This window comes from Astatotilapia calliptera, chromosome 18 (genome assembly GCF_900246225.1).
Source record: "Astatotilapia calliptera chromosome 18, fAstCal1.2, whole genome shotgun sequence".
NCBI lineage: Eukaryota > Metazoa > Chordata > Actinopteri > Cichliformes > Cichlidae > Astatotilapia > Astatotilapia calliptera.
The window spans coordinates 17,880,194-17,901,089 of NC_039319.1; the positions used below are offsets into that span (position 1 = coordinate 17,880,194).

A 20,896-nucleotide genomic window follows, 5' to 3' on the forward strand; every position below is an offset into this window, starting at 1 on the left:
TCAGTTATTGTGAAATCTGAGTTAGAATGACAAGAAAAAGAAGAAGGAAAAGAAGTAATCATATCTTCCTAACAAAAAACCTTAACACTGTCAGTATTTAGACAGCTAATGTTAACGTAATCCAGCAGGTGGCACCGTCTAAGGATATTAACTTAATCAAAGGTTTAACAACATTGGAAATATTTTTAGGAGTAAGAGTCCTCTGCATGATATCAGTGGTAGACAGATTTCCCTAATATTTTTTATGTGTAGTTATTTATTTATTCATTTATATTGTACCCACCTTTGCTTTAATCAGCCTAGTGCTGTGTTTGCGGGTTTCTGAGTGAGTATCGGCAACACTGAATTTGCAGAGAGCCATCTGGTCAAAAAATATGCAATATAGCTCTTCATGGGCCATTACAAATGTTGATACAAATAGCAAATGGCTAATATTAGCCGATTATAGCCAAAATTAGAACTGATGTGTGAATGAAAGGAAGATTTCCATGTTAGATTGCTATACAAATAATTATGAAACTTCACGCAAGCCCCTTGTTCAGGAGGATGAAGGTAAGAAAAAAAATAGAAAGAAAAAAATAGCTAACAGGAAAGACCGCTTCATACCCAATTTATTAATAGCTTTAAATAAAACAAAGTCATCTCTATCACCACTTTTGTTCACACTAGCAAATGAAGTGACATTTGATTACTAGTTTTGCTAGTTGTACTGTTATACCCAGTGCTGAGTTTAAGCTATAGCTATATGCTGATGATGTCATTTTTTTCATTACTTAATGTTAGTAAAGAAATGCTAGTATGCTGAAACATTTGTCAAGCTGATTTACAGTAGCCTTAAGCATGTAGCTGTGCAAAGGTGTGAGAAGTTGCTGCGCTGTCCATAATGCCAATGAATTGGCTGAAGTAAAAAGATCTTTAAACTAATCAATTACACTATCTAAAACTGCATCGCAAAGCTCAAGATATTTTGAAAAATATAAATATGCAGCTACAGGATGGTAATGCAATATTTAATACTCAATAGACAGTGGTTACCCCAGGCAAACAGGCCTGGTTGCAAACAGAGCTCTTGTGCTGTTTAAATAAGGTCAGAGGTTATAAGACTGAGCTTCAGGGTACAACGTCCAGTCAGCTCCTCACAAACCACAGAGGTAAACAAACAAGCAGTAAGCATGAAGCCTGGTAGCTTTACAGAAATTAAGAAAGGAAAAAAGTAAACAAAAAGGAAAAACACAAAGTAGGGAAAACCGTTATTTAGAGGAGAGGGGAAGTGACTCACTTGCACGTCTGGCAGACTTTGCACTCAGGGCACTGCCAACCTGCCCTCCTTAGAGGGGTCACAGCCATGTCCAGGCATATCCCATGGTAATGCAGACCACAACTGGTGCAAAAGAGCTGGTCCAGTAGATCCCCTGGGCTATCACATAGTACGCAATTTATATCATCTACAACTGTGGACAGTTGAATGAAAAGAGAAGGCAAGAAAAGTTTATACAATGCAATTTAGTCTTAGTTTTGTTAAATATACATTATGTTATTTTCCTATGGAGTTGACACATCAAATTTTTCTGAACTTACATTTGTGAGTGGCCAATTCAATGTGTTCTGGGCATAAGAGTGAGAGACTTCTGATATCCTGAAAAGTCCCAGCTGCCCCCGCACAGGGGTAATGATAGAGTTGAGCACATCCTTCAGCACAGCACTTAATGGATGCTCCAAGGCGCTTACAGTATGCACAGTGCTGCGGAGAAAAAGAGCGATCTTAAAATATGTCTAAAATCTCCCTTTTCTCCAACTAAAACACATTTCTTAAACACTAACAAACGTAATGTTTAAATGGTCTATAAATGCCTGATTTCACGTTAAAAAAAATCACATCACATCACAGAAAGGTGTTCGCTCCTATGTTTTTTTTGTTTTGTACTTTAACCTGCCACATCAAAGAATACCTGTCAAATCAGCCAAGATCTGATGTGTAGCACTTCTTCTTTCTGGACTATTTTATCTTAGTATATTTTTGGGAAACGGTTTATTTGGATTAAGACACCTGTTCAAAGTGCCATTTCAGCTACCTGATGATCAGGCTAGAAAACCTCACCCCAATTCCATTTCTCTGAGTTCCATGAGTGTGTACTAGTAACCACTTGGAGATCAAGTGGCAGCACTACTAATGGGTAGCACACACGATGGGCAGCGAAAAAAGAATCAGAGCTCTTTAAGTAGTACCACTTCTGCCGCTAGGAGCCAAGCTGCCATGAGAGCTCAGCCCTGTTGAGTGGTGTGACCTTTTCCATTTCACAGCTGAGAGATCCATGCTGCCAGGCCGACCTTTACCAGCCAGTCTGATCCATCAGCTTTGTTGTGTTTCACTGAATCAGTCCCTCCCCTGCTGCCCCAACACATTAAGATGGTGTTAACACCCATTAGTCCACGGATGTTCTCCCTTGACTCACCTTTGTGCTCCCTGAGTCAATGGCTCTGTCCACATTAAGCAGAGATTGTCCCTCGCCCTCACAAACACCGTCGGACCACAAGGCACAACTCTGATGTGCCCAGCATTGCCCTACAATTTAAAGACGGATGTGACAAACAAATAACTGAATCAGAGACAAATTCAGTATTAGCATATAAAGCATGTACACTTGTTAACTCTCCAAGTACAAATAATTACTGTTAAAATGGGATGTAGAAATAGGCTGAGTCCATTAGCCACACCTGACTCGAAGAGAGACTGGACGTTGAGATCTTCTGGAAGGCCGACATGAGAAAGCTCGTTCCAAAATCGACTGGCTGGGTCTGGCTCATCCTCGCAGCCTTCAGACCCACTGGAACAAAGAAAAAGGTTTTTAAAAAAAAAAAGTCATCTCAGCACAGATTTTTTTTAACGTAGAGAACAGCTTAAAAATGCACTATGCAAGAGAAGGACAGCCTGAATCAACTTGAGAATAAATTGAGGACAGAGACATAAAGGTAGAGAATGATGTGCCGTTTTTACAAAAGCAAAGAAATGAAGACAGAGAATGAGCTGGGGGAAAAATGTCTGTCCAAGTAAAAAGCTGTGGGGGAGGGAGGTGGATGAAGAGGAGGAGGACGGGAAGGAGGGCCATCTTTTTTAGCGTGTGCACAAGAGGCTGGCTGTTCTGTCTCATAAAATCTGTTGAAAGGGATGCGTTTCTCCAACTCCCTGGCTTCAACTATTGAGCAGCATAGGATGTAGAATACGTGGAGAGGGAGCATTAACATTTAAAAGGATTTCCAGGAAACAACTAACAGCCAAAATCAAGATGGGGGTTTCTGGGAACATGATGGGAACCTATTCCTTACACTTTTATTAGCAATTATGAAATGGTCTTCTCTCCTAATCTCTTTTTTTCTTCTTAATTTTTAGTCTTAAATGATATATTATGATATATCTATTCTCTCTCACAGCTAAGGGCTCAATGACCAATCACACAAACAGGACACCAGCTACTGGTTGGCTAGGCCTGTTGCCAAACCCATAATGCTGTCACTGGCCATTACAGTACTGTGAACCCAGAGAGACAACCAACTGGTTTCAAAGGACCAAAACAAATCAGGCAGTTGTCCAATTGAGCGCAGGAAGGGTCTTTTATTTGTATGATTTGCATTTGTGTGCATACAAACACAAGGCTCTTGTGTAACCTTTGCCTGATCTGGCATCTCATGGCCTGGGGAATACTGACAGTTGGGTGTGTATGTTAGGTGTGACCATATTAACCACCACTACTGCTTCATATTACCAGGATAACAAAATTCAAGTCAACTAAAAGAAAAATCTTTTTGATCAGACTAACAGCTTTCACAAGATTTCACAGTAACATCAGTGTATAGAAGCCAAGGACAAAAAAGAACAATGAAGTAAGCTGTTAGCAAATTTTCATTTCTTGCAGCTCATTAACTCATGACAAGGAAGCATTACAGATTGTGTCTTATTCCTAACCAACGATGGCAGCCAAACTATTTGTGACAACAGTGTCAGCCAGGCCTACTTACTTCTTCTCCTTCTGTCCTGAGGTGGTCTCTTCGGCCATTTTTGGCTGAGCAGTTTTATCACCATCGCTGCCATCGCCTGTTGAGCTCCCATCAGCTTTGTGGCTGAAGAGTGCTTCAAGCTGAGACGTGACGGTGAATACTTGTAGATCCCCCTGACCCAGAAGGCTACGACCACCGCAGTAACAGAAGGCACAGAGACGCTCACTAAAAGAAAGAAAATGGGTGGTAGAGGGTGTTTAATTATATATACCTACTGTGACTTAATACAGTGCCATACATGTCACCATGAATTAAGGCCTCCTTCTTGTGGCACTGGGACTGTCTGTGCTGCAATATACATAAAACCTCACAAAGCAAAGCAGACAGACTATCACCACACATAGACACACACACAGTCTCCCAAACACATACTGCTATAAGCAGACAACTTGTAAAAATTATAATGTATTTAAGTAACACAGACCTTGTAATTTAGAAAGAAAGAAAGAAAGAAAGAAAGAAAGAAAGAAAGAAAGAAAGAAAGAAAGAAAGAAAGAAAGAAAGAAAGAAAGAAAGAAAGAAAGAAAGAAAGAAAGAAAGAAAGAAAGAAAGAAAGGCAGATAGACAAGTCCGGTTATACAACAGATATTTGGATGTGCTAACAATCAACATTTTAAGTGAGAAAGCCATCTTGGAGACAAAGTGGTAAACAGAAAAGCAGCAGAACAGTGGCCAAGAGCTGGAAAGTTGAGTAATAAAGCAAGCAGCAAATATTTATCACATTAAGTGCTGAGATGGTACTGTTAATAAGATCCCAGGAGAGGCTCCTGATCTGCTTTCCATCACCAACATCGATAGAACAGACAGGCCAGAAGACTGATTGCAACCTCTAACAAAGTGACACCTGGGAGGAAAAGGGCTGCCTCTACCTGCTGATGACTCCCACCTAATCCATCCATGCATGTATCTAGTATGTGCTAGACCTGTGCTTATTCATTCATAAAAACAATTTAAAAAGTAAAAAGATACACACAGAATCTCTCACACACATGCATGCACGGTTCTTTATTTCTCAAAAACAGCGATTCTGGGGAAGTGAAAAGTTTTTTTAACCTGCTTTTGACTTCTCTACTTGTTGGGACAGATGGTCCTGCTGAATTCTCGGCTAGAGGGCTCTGGGCCAGAGGGGAAGAGGGCCTGTCCTCCTCTGGCACCTCACTGGTCACTTCCACAGTCTCCACCGGCTGGATTTGTGTTTCTGATGGTAAAAATGAAAAAGACACGGAAGGAAAAAAGAGAAAAGATCTGTTAGGGAGTAGAGAAACAGCTAAGCACTGAATTGTTCCAATGCATCTGCCTCTGTGCTGGTAAATGCTCCTCAATTCACTGCCAATTATGACTGCATGTTTAGCATACAGCCCCTGACAGACACAGGCTGTTACAGGACAGGTTGGTTATATTCTAGTCTTTTTCCTCCAGGTCAGAAACACAGCCTTTTTTAGCAAGATGGATGGTAAAATATGGGGACCATATGCTCAAGCACTGATTACAATAAACTCAGTGGGAACATCAAGGTCTTGTACAGAATAGTGATAACAATAGAGGCAGGGAATAAAGGAGATGGCATGGCTGTCAAAATATCTCAAGTAGCTAGAATTAATATTTTGGGGGAATAAAAAAAGTTCAATCCTGGACTCATATCTGACATATCACGACTGCTTTTAATTTTAATTTAATTGACGAAACCCTCAATTCACTCTGCTAATCATACAAAACAACTCCCAGCAGTACCTCTCACTGAGACTTTGGGCCATGTAAAATGTTATTAATATTTCATTGGCATGTAATTAGGCTAATGCCACAATGATTATGTCATCCAAAGGAATTAAAAAAGGGCAAAATTCATATTAGGCTTACTACTACTTACCTACTGATAACTGAATGCATACGCAATGGATGTTTTACAATTATTTTTTACAAGACATCAACTGATTAAACTGATTGTTGCTTTTCCCGCCTCATTTTTTAGATAATAGCTCATTATATTTGTTAAATTAAAAAAAAAAGGTTGTGTTATCCTGTTTAGCAGGGCTCCACAATTATGGGCACGATAATTATCACAATTACTGACATAATAATGTTGCCACACGTAAACATAACAATGCTTTAACATCCATGTCGTCCTACATTTCTGCTAATGTACCAATGTACAAATCTTTGCATCAAACTAAAATTGGTCCTCTTTATTCAACTAAATTAACTAAAGAAAAAATAAATAAATAAATATATATATATATTTTTTAAATAAACTGCAGCAGCACTTAAAGCAGGGTATGAGTTTCACATTTACATTGTGTTACATTCCTGTCAATTAAATAATAATATTTGCAGATATGTAAGATGTTTATTCACTTGTCCAGAGTGGAGGCATATAGTTAGGCGCTGATTTAGTGGCACGTTCGCTGCTTTTTCTTTATGTTTGTTTTGCGAAGCAAGCATTTTCAGATTCAATCAATCATGTTCATTTAATTGTTGGAAAAATAAAATTGTGACCAAGATTAAAATTTCATCAACTGTGCAGACCTACTGTTAAGTAAGATCAGATTACAAAAACTGATAGGTGACAGTACTACTCTTACCAATGCTAATGGATCAATTACTTTAACACAACTATGTAGGCATAGGATGCTAGTATACATAATACACCAAAGGGTGAGTAAAATTAGGAGCAAACTTTGCATTCAAAAACTATACTGACAGACTACACATTTCCACCTGGGCATTCAAAACACAAACTTGCGGAAACCAGCCCTGGCAGCATTGAATTGGGGGAAATTTAAAGCAAATTTAAATTAAATCGCAGCCATTGTCACCAAGAGTAAGGATGTTCTGCTAAGTATGTTCTGCTCAGTACTGCGGCTTTCCATGCCTCTACCACACTATCTGAGAGAGAGGGGTCGCTTTTGGGGGATTGGAATGAAAAAAAGAAAAAGAAGAAGCATTATAATCTCTAAAGTACCATAATCAAAACTGATAACGCCATGGCTTATCACTTTATCAGTCGTTAATTTCTCTACACATTCCCTAGATGCAATCACACTGTTTTAATGGTAATGTATATTGAAAATGTGAGCTATGTGACCTCTAAGTATAACAATTTAGAGACAGACAAAATAAACAATGCATTTAAAAGGCTATAATATACTGTGCTTGACCTCAGCACATATCACTTTAAGGACAAGACTGCACAGAGTCACAAATTTCATTTTGCCAAAAGCCCAGAGGCAGAGAGCCACTGAAGAAACCACTGAGTTTTAAGTGCATCTGGCGGTAGACTGAAAAGGCAAAGTGAATGCTTGGTTATTTCATAACATCATTTACAAAAAAAAATGTTGAAGGGTTTTAAACTCTGAAATATTGCCTTTGTTTGTTCTAAGGTAAATGATACCAGAAGAACGGCAAGTCATTGACAGCGTCACATTTCCAACTATCTTCAGCTCAGCAACAGGGCGGCACTGAAATGTATCAGAATGGGAGGCATGGTCACATGATGTGATGTACACACATAAAAAAGGCACATAAATGGGTCTGGAGAGACTGATGGGATTTTAAAAAGCTTTTAGAGGGCATTAGCCTTGGGCTCTTTCCCTCTGCACCTCAATGCCAATCTCAGAGCAAGAGGAGAGATGGAAGCAGTAAGGGGAGAAGAAAAAATACACACCCACTACAGCTTCACAGCTCAAGCTAAACCCATTCAATTATAGCCCTGAAAAAAAGGCACTGGGCGCTAAGAAAAAGCTCTCATCCATCCTTCTCCAGGAGAAGGAGACTCATCTACCTTTACTAACATACCCTTCAAAGCACTGCATAAGGCTACTTGGGGTGCAGGTTCAAGTCATATATCACTCTCAGTAAAACCAATGTGTATATAAAAGATCAAAAACAAAGTCTCACCTGTGTCCTGAGGGTCTATGGACTCTGTTATCTCAGTCCCATCCATGCTGTCCTCCTCATCCACAACAACTCTCCCTCTGGTGCGACCCCTGGAGTAAGAAAAACAAACAAACAAAGAAACAGAGGAAATGAAAAGAAATAAGACATTAAAACTACACAACTTCACCTCGAGACGGGGGAGTGGTGGTTTAGTCATGAATTAATTAAATATCGTCATGGCTTTCACTGATTTTTAATGGAGGCATTGAAGTCATGGGTAAGGCAAAAGGGTGGTACTGGTGGGGTGTTTCATACATATTCGTGTTACAGCTACAAGGAGAAACTCTGGTAAAACATAGAGGCAATGAAAATAAATGGGCGATTCAGTGATGATGGCGCTATTGGCCTATTTATGGTAACCACAATGGTAGCATCACAGTGACGTCATCACAGCCACCGTTTTACTGTTTCTGATGTCATGCCAGACTTGCTGAACGATAGGTGCTGCCACTCAGACAAAACCTCCTCATATAGTAGGAGACAAAACATGTAGAGGAAGCAAAGAAATCAATTTGTCCTCCTGAAAGTTTCATCTTTTCACACTATTGCAACATTCAACTCTGCATAAGCTGTGTCTTCAAACCAGCTGCATGACCAACACAAGGTTAGAAAAGACACATGAGGTGCACAGCAAACTGAAACGACACCAAAAAGTGTCTCACACCAGCCATTGTGAGATCACTTTCAGCAAGAGGAGCGCAACAACAGCAAGTATAAATGGCCCTCAGTCACACCAGTATAGAGACTAGCTGGTAACCCCCTGGAAACCACCAGTTAGTAGGGAAGAAATCCGCATTACCCCAAACTGGTTAGTGAATGGTTGCTGGCTGTCATAAGATGAATTTGGTTAAAGAAAAACTAATCTACACTTACTGGTTTGGGGGAACTTAGAGCTGGGCGATATGAGATTTTTTCATATCACGATATGTTTTTTTCATTTCAGGCTATAACGATATCTATCACGATATAAGCCAAATAACTATATTTGTAAGATTTAAATGTGCCGTTGCTCACAAGTAAAATGTGAAATAATCAGCAGCTTGTTTTTATTTAAATATTTATTTCCCATAATAAGTTCAACAGGGTAGATGTACTTAAGGAACATGAGACTTTTTCAGATAAATAAAGGCAAATATTGCAAACTACACAAAAGGCAGCCGCTAAAGCGTTTAAGTTTCAAAATAGAACAAACGAAACAGACTAAATTGTCAATTCCACTTAGAAACAAAATATTAATTCTAAAAATAAATCTTAGTTTGTTTTACAGAAGAACAGACAAAACTGACTAACTTTTGTCAATATCAAATAAACTGAGAACTAAAAGGAAATTCTCAATCTCTCCTTGTTGTATAGCTGAGCTTTTCAAACAGTTTTAACAGTTACTTTAGTCTGACAAAAGCCGAATGACGAATTAGCGCTTCCAGTCAGAGACTGAGGCTACGTCCACACAGACACGGGTATTTCTGAAAACTGAAATTTTCCGTTTTCGTTTTAAAAAATAATCCCGTCCACACATAAAGGGAGAAATGAAGGAAAACGCTGCTATGAACATGCCAAAGCAGCAGGTGGCGCTAGATTCCTAACCGTGCAGAAATGTTGGCCAATCAGAAGTCTAGAAGCCTCGGTGGGAAAAAGTAAACAAAGCTGGGGCATAGAAGCAGAACCGAGTCGTATGTGTGGAGGGACAGTAACTGTGTGTATATGTAAGCATTTAAACACTGCAGAGAGTAGAATTAACAGTAACAGTATTGTAGAAATTCATTTCACCGAAACAATAACGTGGCGCACAGTGTGACGCATGCTCCAGTTTATTGTATTTCCAGACTTGCTTTCGGCACAATTTACAGTGCACGCTACTCTATTTTTTGTCAGACTTGAAATAGCCGAAATACCTTCACACTACGGAACTTCTATGGCTCTTCCGTTCGACAATCTCTCCGGCATTGGAACCATCATCTGTTTTCTCTTCGGTCACGCTCGGTTGATTTTTCTAGTCGGCACACTCATTTCCTCCATTACCCGCTGGCTGCTTCCCAAACAAACACACGTGCGGCTTGGCACTTGTGCTGTACGTAACAAGCCACGCGACATGACGCTGCGGCTGTGATTGGTTCGGCTCTGCGCTACTTAATTTGGATTGGCTGACCTTTTTTTTTTTTCTTTGAGGACAAGAGCGGCGAGGTCTATCGCGATAGCTTAATTTCTCTATCGAGTAAAAGTTATATCGCGATACATATCGTTATCGTTCTATCGCCCAGCTCTAGGGGAACTCAAAGAAAGAGTTTGTAAAGCTTTGGAATTACCTGGATTTCTGCATGAATTAGTCATACACTATGGTATGACAGTCATACTAAGCAACCATTCATGGTCAGTGCTGTAAAATGCAACAACCAGCTGTTGTCGTTTAGCTAGTTTGTTGTTCAGTTTGCTACTCACAATAACTAACTGCAACAATATCTGGAATAAATGTTCATATGCATGCACCTTTTCTTGTGTTAGAGCCCTGACTTCAGTTCAGGAGATGAGGCTTGAGGTGAGGAGGAAGAGGATGAGGTAGAGATGAGGGAGAAGACATAGCAGTAGTTAAGGAAGAGAAAGACATAATGAGAAAGACATGACGAAAGCATTCATGTACAAATGTTAAATAGTCATATAGAGTTTGAAAGAGCTATTTGTGATCTTTAAATTAAAACTAACTTGTAAGTGGGCTGGTCTCTATCCACATACATAAAACCCAATTAGACAGAAGGATAATGACCATCTTGGCCACTGTATTCAAGGTAGTCAAGTAACATGGTGGCTTCCACAAGATGATGCTCACAATTTTTTCTATTAAATCTAAACAAAGAAAAGAAAAAAGATCAAATTAAAAAAAACAAACAAACAAAAAACCAACTTACTGTACCTTTAAGGCCAGCATGTTCTTAAATTGTGTACAACTAGTTTAGGATTAGCGATAATTTTTGAGAAGAGGGTGTTCTGCAAAGATACCCCAATCACACCGAGTCCAATAATGCTGAAGCAGTTGAACATGAGGTCAAGAGAATAAGTAAAACACCAGCAGAAAACTCTACAGGAAATAAATTAATGAAACGGCAGAAATTTAAAAAATAAATAAAATACACATCTCAAATTTTAAAAAGGTCACTGTGAAACATGGAAAGTTTGAGACTGCTCTGCAACCTCGGGGACTGACATCCTGGAAGTGTTGAGGCAATCAAAAAAGAAAGAAATTACATTATATGATTGTAGCAGACAATAACCTGAAGCTTGGGGAGCAGCTGGATAGTGAAACAGACATTGACCTAGAGCATACAGATAAATACACAACAGAATAGTTGAAAAATAAAATGTATGATTTTTTTAACAACAGCAAAAAAAAGAGTCTTAACCCAACCAACGTGCTTTAGCAAGATCTGAAGAGGGCTGTTTAATAAAACAGACATCCAAGAAATGCATTTATTTATCAATATAGCCTCTCAGATCTGTACACCTAACCATCTCCCCTACAACCACGCTGGACCAGGTTTTGGATTACTCAGTTTAACTGTGACTAAAATTCTCACCTCTAGCCCTTTAAGGTGATTGTCTGTGAACGATCATAATATGTGTAATGTTAGCTTTTAAAGAAGTCCTTAGTATCAACACACTTTTCTAACAAAGAAAGTTCCACCTTTCTTATATTTCACTGTATGTGCCATGTCAGCAAACAGACAACCACGTGTACATTTACAAACAGGCGTTGTGTGCCAACTCATACGCTCAGACACACCAACTCATACCTTGCTTGTACACACAGTATGTAAATATCTGCCAGTGTCAGCATCCCTTCAACGCAAGCTCAGTTAACCTAATCTTGGAAGCAGCATGTGGAGGGGATAATTGTCATGGATACAAATTAAATAGCAACACCGAGTGCTAGCAGGCTAAGTGGGGAGAACAAACACAGCCCAAAGGAGAGCAGTATGTCTCCGGGGTACTCAGGAGGATCCAGCGGGTGGGAAGTGAGGGAGGAGATTGGGGGTGGGGGTGGGTAATTTTGTGTCACTGGAGAGAAAAATCACAAATGGCTAGATGCCAAATCAACCCCTCCTTCTAAATGACTTCCATGGGGAATGACAGAAGAAGTCTCTAGCAAACCTTGGCTAAAAACAATTACCTGTGAGCTTGAGTCAAACATAAATAACTTGATGTAGAAACAAACAACTGCATTTTAACAGACAACTCTGTTATAGCCTATTACATGGCCTAGTATGAACCAACTACTGTAGTTCAGGATCATATGGAAGTCGGTGTAGATATAATCAGGAATGGTGGATGGCCTCTCTCAGTAACTATTCTATATCAATTTAATTTTTTAATGCTATTCTGAACAAATTTACTTTTCAGTTTTTAATTTTGTTATCTTTAAAAATCAAACAGTAGCTAAGTACATAGCAATAACAAAAGCCGCAGTCAGCTAGTCTTTATGGAAAAAGTTACAAATGAGGGTATCAGCGACTGGATGCCACCAGGGAGTGGAAGGAGATGTTGCTTTACTGGCCTTACTGCTTCAACTGTCTGGAAAGGGTCTGCATGATGGCATTACAGTAGATTGTCAAAGCCTGGATCCCAGTATAGCAGATGGATTGATGAGTGGCTTGCACAGCTTGGATGATTTTTGATTTATGTTGATATTTTAATGACGAGACTCTTCTGGTCTTGCAAGATCAAAAGACAGCAGTCTGTAGTTACTCATTTATTGCTTTTGGAAGACTAGAAGCAACAAATTGGCTTACAGGAGAAAATAAGATAATGTCCCAACATGAAACATGAGTGGAACTCTGCCACAAGCAGAACAGCTCATTTTCTGATTTGTTTTCATAATTCACTATTTTTTCAACACTTTTTTCCCCCCTTTAAAATAAATAAATAAATAAATAAATAAATAAATCAGAGGGTACTGTGTTAATTTTTTCACTGGATGCACAGTGGACTTACAGCAAAATAGTATCTGGTTCTCTTATAAGAAACAACTTTTATTTTAAGAATAAGATGAGCATAAAAATTTAATTAATCTCAGTGGATACTGAGAAAAAAAAGAAATTACTGAAGAGTGTTATAGTGGGGACTGTAGCTTGCAGGTAGCAGCACTTACTAGTACAAATAACCTAAAGGGCATTTTCAGTTCTTCTTTACCAATGACTTGCTGTCAACGATAACAGACTATCGAATTTAAAGTGTGGATCTATTAAAACAAGCTGCCAGCAGCAGCACTATAGTACAATAGTAGTGACACAGCACAACTCAAATGTAAGCACAAAATTAGCCTAGGTAGCATTTTCACTGGAAATATTAAGTATAATATGACTGCTCTACACTTTAGTTTAATAATATCTAAGTTGAGGTAACTTGTCGTTCATCAGCAGCCTGCACAGTATTGCCACATAATAAAAAAATGAAAAATGTCTTCCTAATTCCTCCCTTTCCACCATTTGAATTGCTGTCATTTACTTGGCTAAACAATATGTAACTGCATCAGTGATTACCAGCCACCGTTTGCTCTTCCTGTTGTAAGAAGTATATCTAGCGAGTGCTCCAACGATGCTTGGGTGAGTCATTTGTTTACATTTCGGTCATACATCACCAGCTGATAGCCTGGTCGTACTCTGCGTTTTTTGGCTCAAGTAGTGAAACAAGTTTGTCGTTTCCGGCTTTCGCACAAATAATTTTAAGGTACTGTGCTTTGTTGGGTTTTTTTCAATGACCTCAGCTGTTACCAAATCGTCATCAGAGCCGGACACCTGGCTGTCTGCCTGTCGGACATGTCTGAGTGTGCCTCATTATTGTGTGCAATACGGAATATAAGTGTAGGATGCTGCTATAGTAATGATATCATGATATGACACTTAAAAAAAAAAAAAAACACATAAAAAATTATGCTGGTATTATTAGAACAGCCCTAGATTGTGTATACCAGAAACTGTTGATCTACTGGAATTGTCCTGGTCAAAATGCATTGTCTTGTTGATGCCATTGGTCAAATGAGAATGGCCAGACTATTTCCAGCTGACAGCAGTTCGCACAGGCTCACGAAGATTGGGAAAAAAGGTTGCCTGGTCTAATGAGTCTCAATTTCTGCTCCAACATTTGGATGATAGAACCACAATTTGGTATAAACAACATGAAAGCATGGATCCATCCTGCCTTGTAACAGTTCAGACTGGTTTTAATGACGAGAAAGATATTTTCTTGTCCCTCTTTGGTCCTCTTAGTATCAAACTGAGCATCATTTAAACACCACAGCCTGTCTGAGTTCTATTGTTGACCATGTCTGTCCCTTATAACCACATTGTATCCATTTTTGCATGGCTACTTTCAACAGAACAACAAGGAACGTTTCAAAATCATCTCAATTGGGTTTCTTGAACGTTACAATGAGTTCACAGTACTCAAGTGGCCTCTATAGTTACCAGATCGCAATCCAAAAGTGCACCTTTGGTCTCATGTAGAACAGGATATCTCTATAAGAAATATGCAGACAAAGAATCTACAGCAACTGTGTGCTGCTATTGTGTCAATATGGACCAAATATTCTAAAGCTAAAATGGGCTCTTACCCAGCACTGGGTAGGCGTACCTAACAAATTGTCCAGTGAATGTATATTATTCAAACCTGGTCAATATGGTAAGAACATGTAAAAAAAAACTCATGTCCATACCAATAACCAGCTAAAGATGTATAAAGGTATAAAAGAGCATCAAACCATTTATGAGATGACCATGTAGTTAGGGCTGCCACAAACGACTATTTTAATAGTCGACTAGTCACAGATTATTTTTTGCGATTAGTCGACTAATCAGATCATGCATCCATTGGACGTAAAACGTACAGCTTATGTGCTAACTAAAAATAAAGACAAGATGATAGTTTATTAAATTTTAATGAAATTAGCAGATTGTTTCGGTGGAGTTTAATAAACTCAGCCGTCTGCTCCTTGCTATCTAAAATATAACAGGACACCGGAGCATATTCTCGAGCATCTCACACTTCTGATAATCAGTTGTCTGCTTGACGTTTATTCAGCTGTGTAAAAACTATAACTTTAATCTCAGCCAAACCGATTTACTCAGGAACAAATAAAATACTGAAAAAAGCCAAACGATAACATTTTTAAGTTATCTAAGTGACTTATATATCATGTTTAACCTGAGTAGCGAAAGACGGCAGTGGGTTTGAAAACGATTTGCCGGGAGTCCGGTGTTCTCACCTGCTCTAGTGAGCCTTGAACCTCGGCTCGCTATCGAGCTGGTGAGTAACAGATGTTTCCGAAAACGTTGGAGCGCTTTTGAAAATATGTGGTGTCTTGATAAACTGAGCAGATATTTGAAGTTTACACAGCTACATTCTCGCCTGAAATTATGTGTAATGTTTATTTTGTGACCCAGAAAGTATAATAAGAGTAATATTAAAACTAACTAGCTGCCGCTATTGTTGGAAACTGAGTTGGGCCGCGCTATGAATTCTGTGATAGGTTGGGCCACGAAGTACACACCCGACCCATCCTTTAAATCTGGGGAAATGAAGGGCACATTTGTCGGAGTCTTCGAATTTGGACAGTCTTCGTCGTGTCGCTGTAACGTAATCGGCCTACAAATGCGGGCACAGGAGGATGCGGTTCCTGAATTTGGACACGGCTGCGATACCGGACACTGCTTCTTCTTCTTCGGGATTTAACGGCAGCTGGCATCCTTGTACATGCAGTGCTGCCATCTTTTGTTTCAGTCCGCTATTACACTCTTAAATCCTACTACTTATTCCTGCGTCTTTTGGGATCTTACAAAGCTTCAAACGACGCATCGACTATTAAATTAGTCGTCGGCGATTTTGATAGTCGACGTAATCGTGACTAGTCGACTAATCGTTGCAGTCCTACATGTAGTATGCTTAGTACATGGCCAACTGCTGCTACTACTACTACTACTACTATCTAGTAAAATTTTCATTAAATACAATTTTTATCTTTCAAGTATTTCTAGTATCTAATAGCAGAAACCAAGCCCAAATTGATATATGAGCAGTTATAAGCCTATGATCACAACCTGAAAACAGCTGTTGGCAGTGACGTCTTTGCACAGACCACCACACAGCATCAAGCTGTATATTATATTATTCAGAACTAATGAGATCAAATTGCAGCATTCAGACAGCCAGTTATGTCACTGACAAATGCAAAAGACTAGTGTTCGGGTCCCATACCCTGCACAACTTCCCCCCACAGTCCTACCACAGGGAGAGCGAGCAAGAGAGACAGGGAAAAGAAAAAAAAAAAAAAAGAAAAGGTGAAAATAATGCTCTGGTAAGTAGTCCCAGCTAGCACAGTGCTGCCTGGAAAACCTGACAAGGATCATGTTGCTCTGGAAGAGATGGACTAGCAGATGGAGCATAAGCAAATCTAGTAAATTCTAACCAATCAGGTCTACAACAGCGATTTATAGAGCATCCACCTTTGTCACAAATCAATACCCTTAATCACACTTATCTATGACAATTTTAAAATTAAAACATACACCACAGAATGAAGCTGATTAGCCTATGAGAACAATTAATTGGTCTAGAATGACGTTATAAGTGTTCACCATGGTTCGATTACAAGTTACAGTACAGTTTAGAGGACCAGCCATTCCTCATTAGCCTGTAGGCTTTTATGACCAACAGTAATTAGAAATCGGGATGGAGTAAATTGTCTGAATTCACAAAGCTGTAATCACTGTGTTGGGGGTGTTTTATGGAATATGAGCTTGCAATTTAGCTTTCAGGAGGTGTTTGTATCTAATTAAATGAAATCTGAGAGGGGATAAATAATTGTGGCAGAGCTAAATAAGTGTGTAATCAGCAGCCTATTCTGCAAAAATAATGACATACTTTAAAATATATACAAATTGTAATTCTATTCTTGATTCTTAACAAAACCCTAGCCATTAAAAAGATATAAATAAAACTGCTGATGGTTAGTTCGTGACCAGTTAAACAACATTAAGTATTTCAAGTGTGTCCCTGGTCATCCTTCTACTGTGGCATTAATGTATTGTCTGAATACTTGGAGATTAAACGATCCATTGGGAACAGGGTATTAAGATTGAATGAGAGGACAGACTGAGGAGAGAGTTAAGAACCTTGCGGGCATTATTTTACAGCTCTAAGCTGCATTGTATGTTGCTAAGGAAGTCACAGAGAAGCAGGACACCTTGCACGGAGCCTAAACATCTGTGGTGGAATTACATGAAATCAAGCTGCTAAAACCCCAAGGACTTCTACAAAGGACTTAAAGTAGTAACTTATGCAATGCTAGAATGACCATAAAATATTTTGTAGTTTCAGACTACTTTAAGTAAGAAGTGGTCAACCACGGTACTATTGAGTACACTGCAAAAGGCCCCCACTTTAATTCCAGGAGGAAACACAAATCCCTTTGGATTCAAATAGGAGCAGCCAAAAGTAGGTTCAGACCACTTTAAATATGCCACATATAGTATAAGGACCATTTTCAGATTTAAACTGAGGGCTTTTTTCCCCAATGCTTCCTATGCACCACCTTGATATTTTTGTTTAATAACATGGGATTAAGTTTTAATGCCGTCTCTTACCAGGTAAGCACTGGATTTAATAAGCAGTAACACAGAATGGGGTATTTAAGCTCATGACACCTGACAGAATTTGGAGGAGAAGCAATAATAAAAGGCAAGATCACCCATTTTTCCAAAGCTGGTTTTGTGTACTTAACTTACCATGAATAATAAATACATAAAAATAAAAATAATAACCAGTGAAAGATTTTAAGTTACCACTGTTACTATGATTTCTTAGGTTTACTGTAAAATTTCACATAGAGTGATGTACATGGTGGCAGGAGTGCAACGGTAAGTCTCACCACAACCATCTTATTAAATCTTGCATAGTTTTCTGGGGTTTTGTTATCAAGTTTACAGTGTTATGTAAAAGTAAAGGGGTTTAAATACCATACATGACTTTCTAAAGTCTACGAGTCCGATTCAGCAAGTTAAATTTATTTTTCACTCTGTGTTGCAAATGTCGGTTACAGAACTGTAGCCTAATTTTCTAAACTTTGATCACAAGAATAGTTTAAGAAGAAAACCATGTATTTGTAATCATTTACGCGTATCAATTCTCGGTTGTGGTGAACATTGCAGATCTACTCCACTGTGCCCATTGCAACAGCAACAAATTCCCAAGGCTTATTTTTGGCCAAATATTAAATGTTGCCCAGGTTCAACACCCTTAATCATTGCTGTGATCGCATTCAGCAAGAATAACCAATTCAGCAAGAATTAAGTAATTCCCTATTCAATTTTATTTATATAGTGCTGAATCACATAAAGCATCAAGGTGTTTTATTTTGTTAGGTAAAGACCTTACAATAACACAGACAAAATTACAAATTCAGATGACTGCATGAGAAAAAGTGCTTGGTGACAGTGGAAAGGAAAAAAACCCTTTTAGCAGGATGAAACTTTAAAAAAAAAAAAAAAAAAAAGCAGGCTTAGGGACAGGCAGCTATCTATGCAACCAGTTAGGGTAAGAGGAGGAAGACAGCACAAAAAAAACACATTAATGGAAAAGAGACAGAAATAAAAAAAAAATTAAAAAAAATCCACAAAACTAATGATTAAATACAGAGTGGTGTATAAACACAGTGAGAGGGGGAAAAGTGAATGAAGAAGAAGCGCTCAGTGCATTAAAGGAAGCAGCCTAGACCGATTGCAACGTAACTAAGAGGGTTCAGGGTTACACGATCCAGCCTTATCTATAAGATCAAACAGTTTTAAACGTAATCTTAAAAAGTAGAGAGGGTATCTATCTCCAGAATCCAAACTGGGAGCTGGTTCCACAGAAGAGAGGCCTCCCAATCTACTTTAAAATATCCTGGGTACAACAAGTAAGCCCACAGTCTGAGAGCAAAGTGGTCTAATGGGGTGATATGGTACTATGAGGTCTTAGAGATAAGATGGGGCCTGATTATTTAAAAGCTTAAATGCGACGAGAAGGATCTTAAATTAGATTCTGGATTTAAGAGGACGATAATTAAGAAAATCCAATATGAGAGACATATGGGTATGTCTCTAAAACCTCACCTGCGCTGTCACTAAGGGGAAATGGTGAAGCAGGTAATATCAGATATTTAAAATATATAAAGTTTGAAAAGAATATGGGATTCACACTTCTTCTTCTTTTGGCTCCGCACATCTTACAAATCCAATGTCAAGAAAAATTTCAAGACTAATTTAAAGTCTAAACCTAAGCATTTTATAGAGGGGGTCCGGCACCAGACCACTGCTTACAAAAAGTATTACATAAAGTTACTGCACTAGCAATGCTAACCAATTCAGCAAGAATAAGTAATTCCCTGAGCTTTAAAAATACAAACTGATTTGAATGTCAAAGGTAAAAACCTACTTTTTTCTGTTCTTAGACGTGGATAAGGGTGGTGCCTGGGGTAGGAGGGCAGCAGCATCCTTGCGCGGCCTGCCACGTGGTCGCTTGTCTGCGTGGGCAGGACTTCCTGTGGACGTGGCCCCTACACTGCTTGATGGCGGTGAGGGTCCCTGGTCAGAGGGCTCCACAGTCTTATCCTCTGATGACATTCTGAAAAACCGTTAAGAAAGACGAGGTAAGCAATGTTTGGAAAAAAGCAAAACGGATGCTGATTTGCACCTAATCTGAATTTATATTAACAGGTTTTAATTTAGTACATGTCTAAGATGCTATTTTTAACTGATAAAAATGGAAGTCCATGTTTTTTGAATAATTTTTGATTTATCTGTAAACTCAAACAGCGTAGTCAGAAAGCTTTTGTCGCCTTTGAAATTTTCTGCATTTTGTTCAGACAATTAAATTGATTTCATCTTTTCATATACAACTACTCTGATATGTTATTGAAAATCAGACCCTGGTAGCAATATTAAACTCAAAGTCTACTTAGGAATGATACATGCTCAGCACACCTAGGTTTTGATGCACATAGTTATATTCAAGTCTCTCCAGAGATCCTGTATTTCATAGGTGTCAAACTCTGGCCCGTGGGCCAGCCTAATTACATTTGGCCCGCATCATCAGCACACTTTTTTCCTGGTACTGATAAAGGAAAAAAGTGTAGGTAACACATTCGTACTTTTAGAGAAATTTAAGTTTGAAATAGTGAGTGCAAAATCTGTCTTGCCTTATTATAAACAGCACTAATTTCAGTGTTTCCTGCTCACACGCACCTATTGAAATTAATCTATTTGACAACATACTTTGTGGATAACTGCTTACTTCATTTTACTTCTTTGTGATTTTATCAAATTAATTTGCTAGCATTTGATTATTTTGGGGCAGTTTGAATAAGTGTGCTGTAAGTGGCTTCCTGTGGAAAAATGGCTGCTCTGTTATACTTGGAGGTCTCTACCAATAAGACTGTGCAACTAACCCCCCAAGTGTTATCACAATTTTGTCTTAAAAAATCCCCCCAAAAAACCCTCAATATCTTGACACCACCCCCCCTTCAGTTAAATTACTAAATGGTAGAAATTGTGTTTAATAATTGCAATCTCAACATAGACCAAATACTTAGAATTGAGTTCTTTTGGGTTTTTTTCCTACATAAACACCATTCCTGTCCTCTTTTCAAATTCTGTGAAAATGCATCATCTTTGCTTTTGTTTTCATTATTGTGTTTTGTAACTGTTTTGATATGTAAACTACTAATTAAAGAAGTATGTATACTCATTTATGGCTGAAAATGAGAGAGGAAATCACGTACTTTGTTGTTTTTACAGGCAACTCTAGATTATTTGCTATTTTTAGATTCTGTTCTCTTTTTCATAAACAAGAGCATGTCTGACAATTCACTTTTATATACAGCGCCAACTCC

General features: G+C 38.6%; 1 protein-coding gene across 8 annotated transcripts in view; it reads right to left on the reverse strand.

Annotated features, from left to right (window-relative positions):
- The window catches only part of kmt2cb (lysine (K)-specific methyltransferase 2Cb), a 93,201-nt gene that overhangs the window by 57,127 nt on the left and 15,178 nt on the right, over window positions 1-20,896 (reverse strand). For 7 of the 8 annotated variants that reach the window (XM_026149951.1, XM_026149952.1, XM_026149949.1 and 4 more), the window contains exons 2-9: window positions 19,441-19,629; window positions 7,948-8,036; window positions 5,107-5,251; window positions 4,015-4,218; window positions 2,716-2,825; window positions 2,454-2,563; window positions 1,579-1,741; window positions 1,280-1,451 (exon numbers count right to left, since the gene is read on the reverse strand). In XM_026149951.1, the coding sequence (XP_026005736.1) occupies window positions 1,280-1,451; window positions 1,579-1,741; window positions 2,454-2,563; window positions 2,716-2,825; window positions 4,015-4,218; window positions 5,107-5,251; window positions 7,948-8,036; window positions 19,441-19,628 (1,181 nt within the window). In that variant the 5' untranslated portion in view covers window position 19,629. The remainder of the gene's footprint in view (window positions 1-1,279; window positions 1,452-1,578; window positions 1,742-2,453; window positions 2,564-2,715; window positions 2,826-4,014; window positions 4,219-5,106; window positions 5,252-7,947; window positions 8,037-19,440; window positions 19,630-20,896) is intronic. The other variant, XM_026149953.1, reaches the window with a different exon arrangement.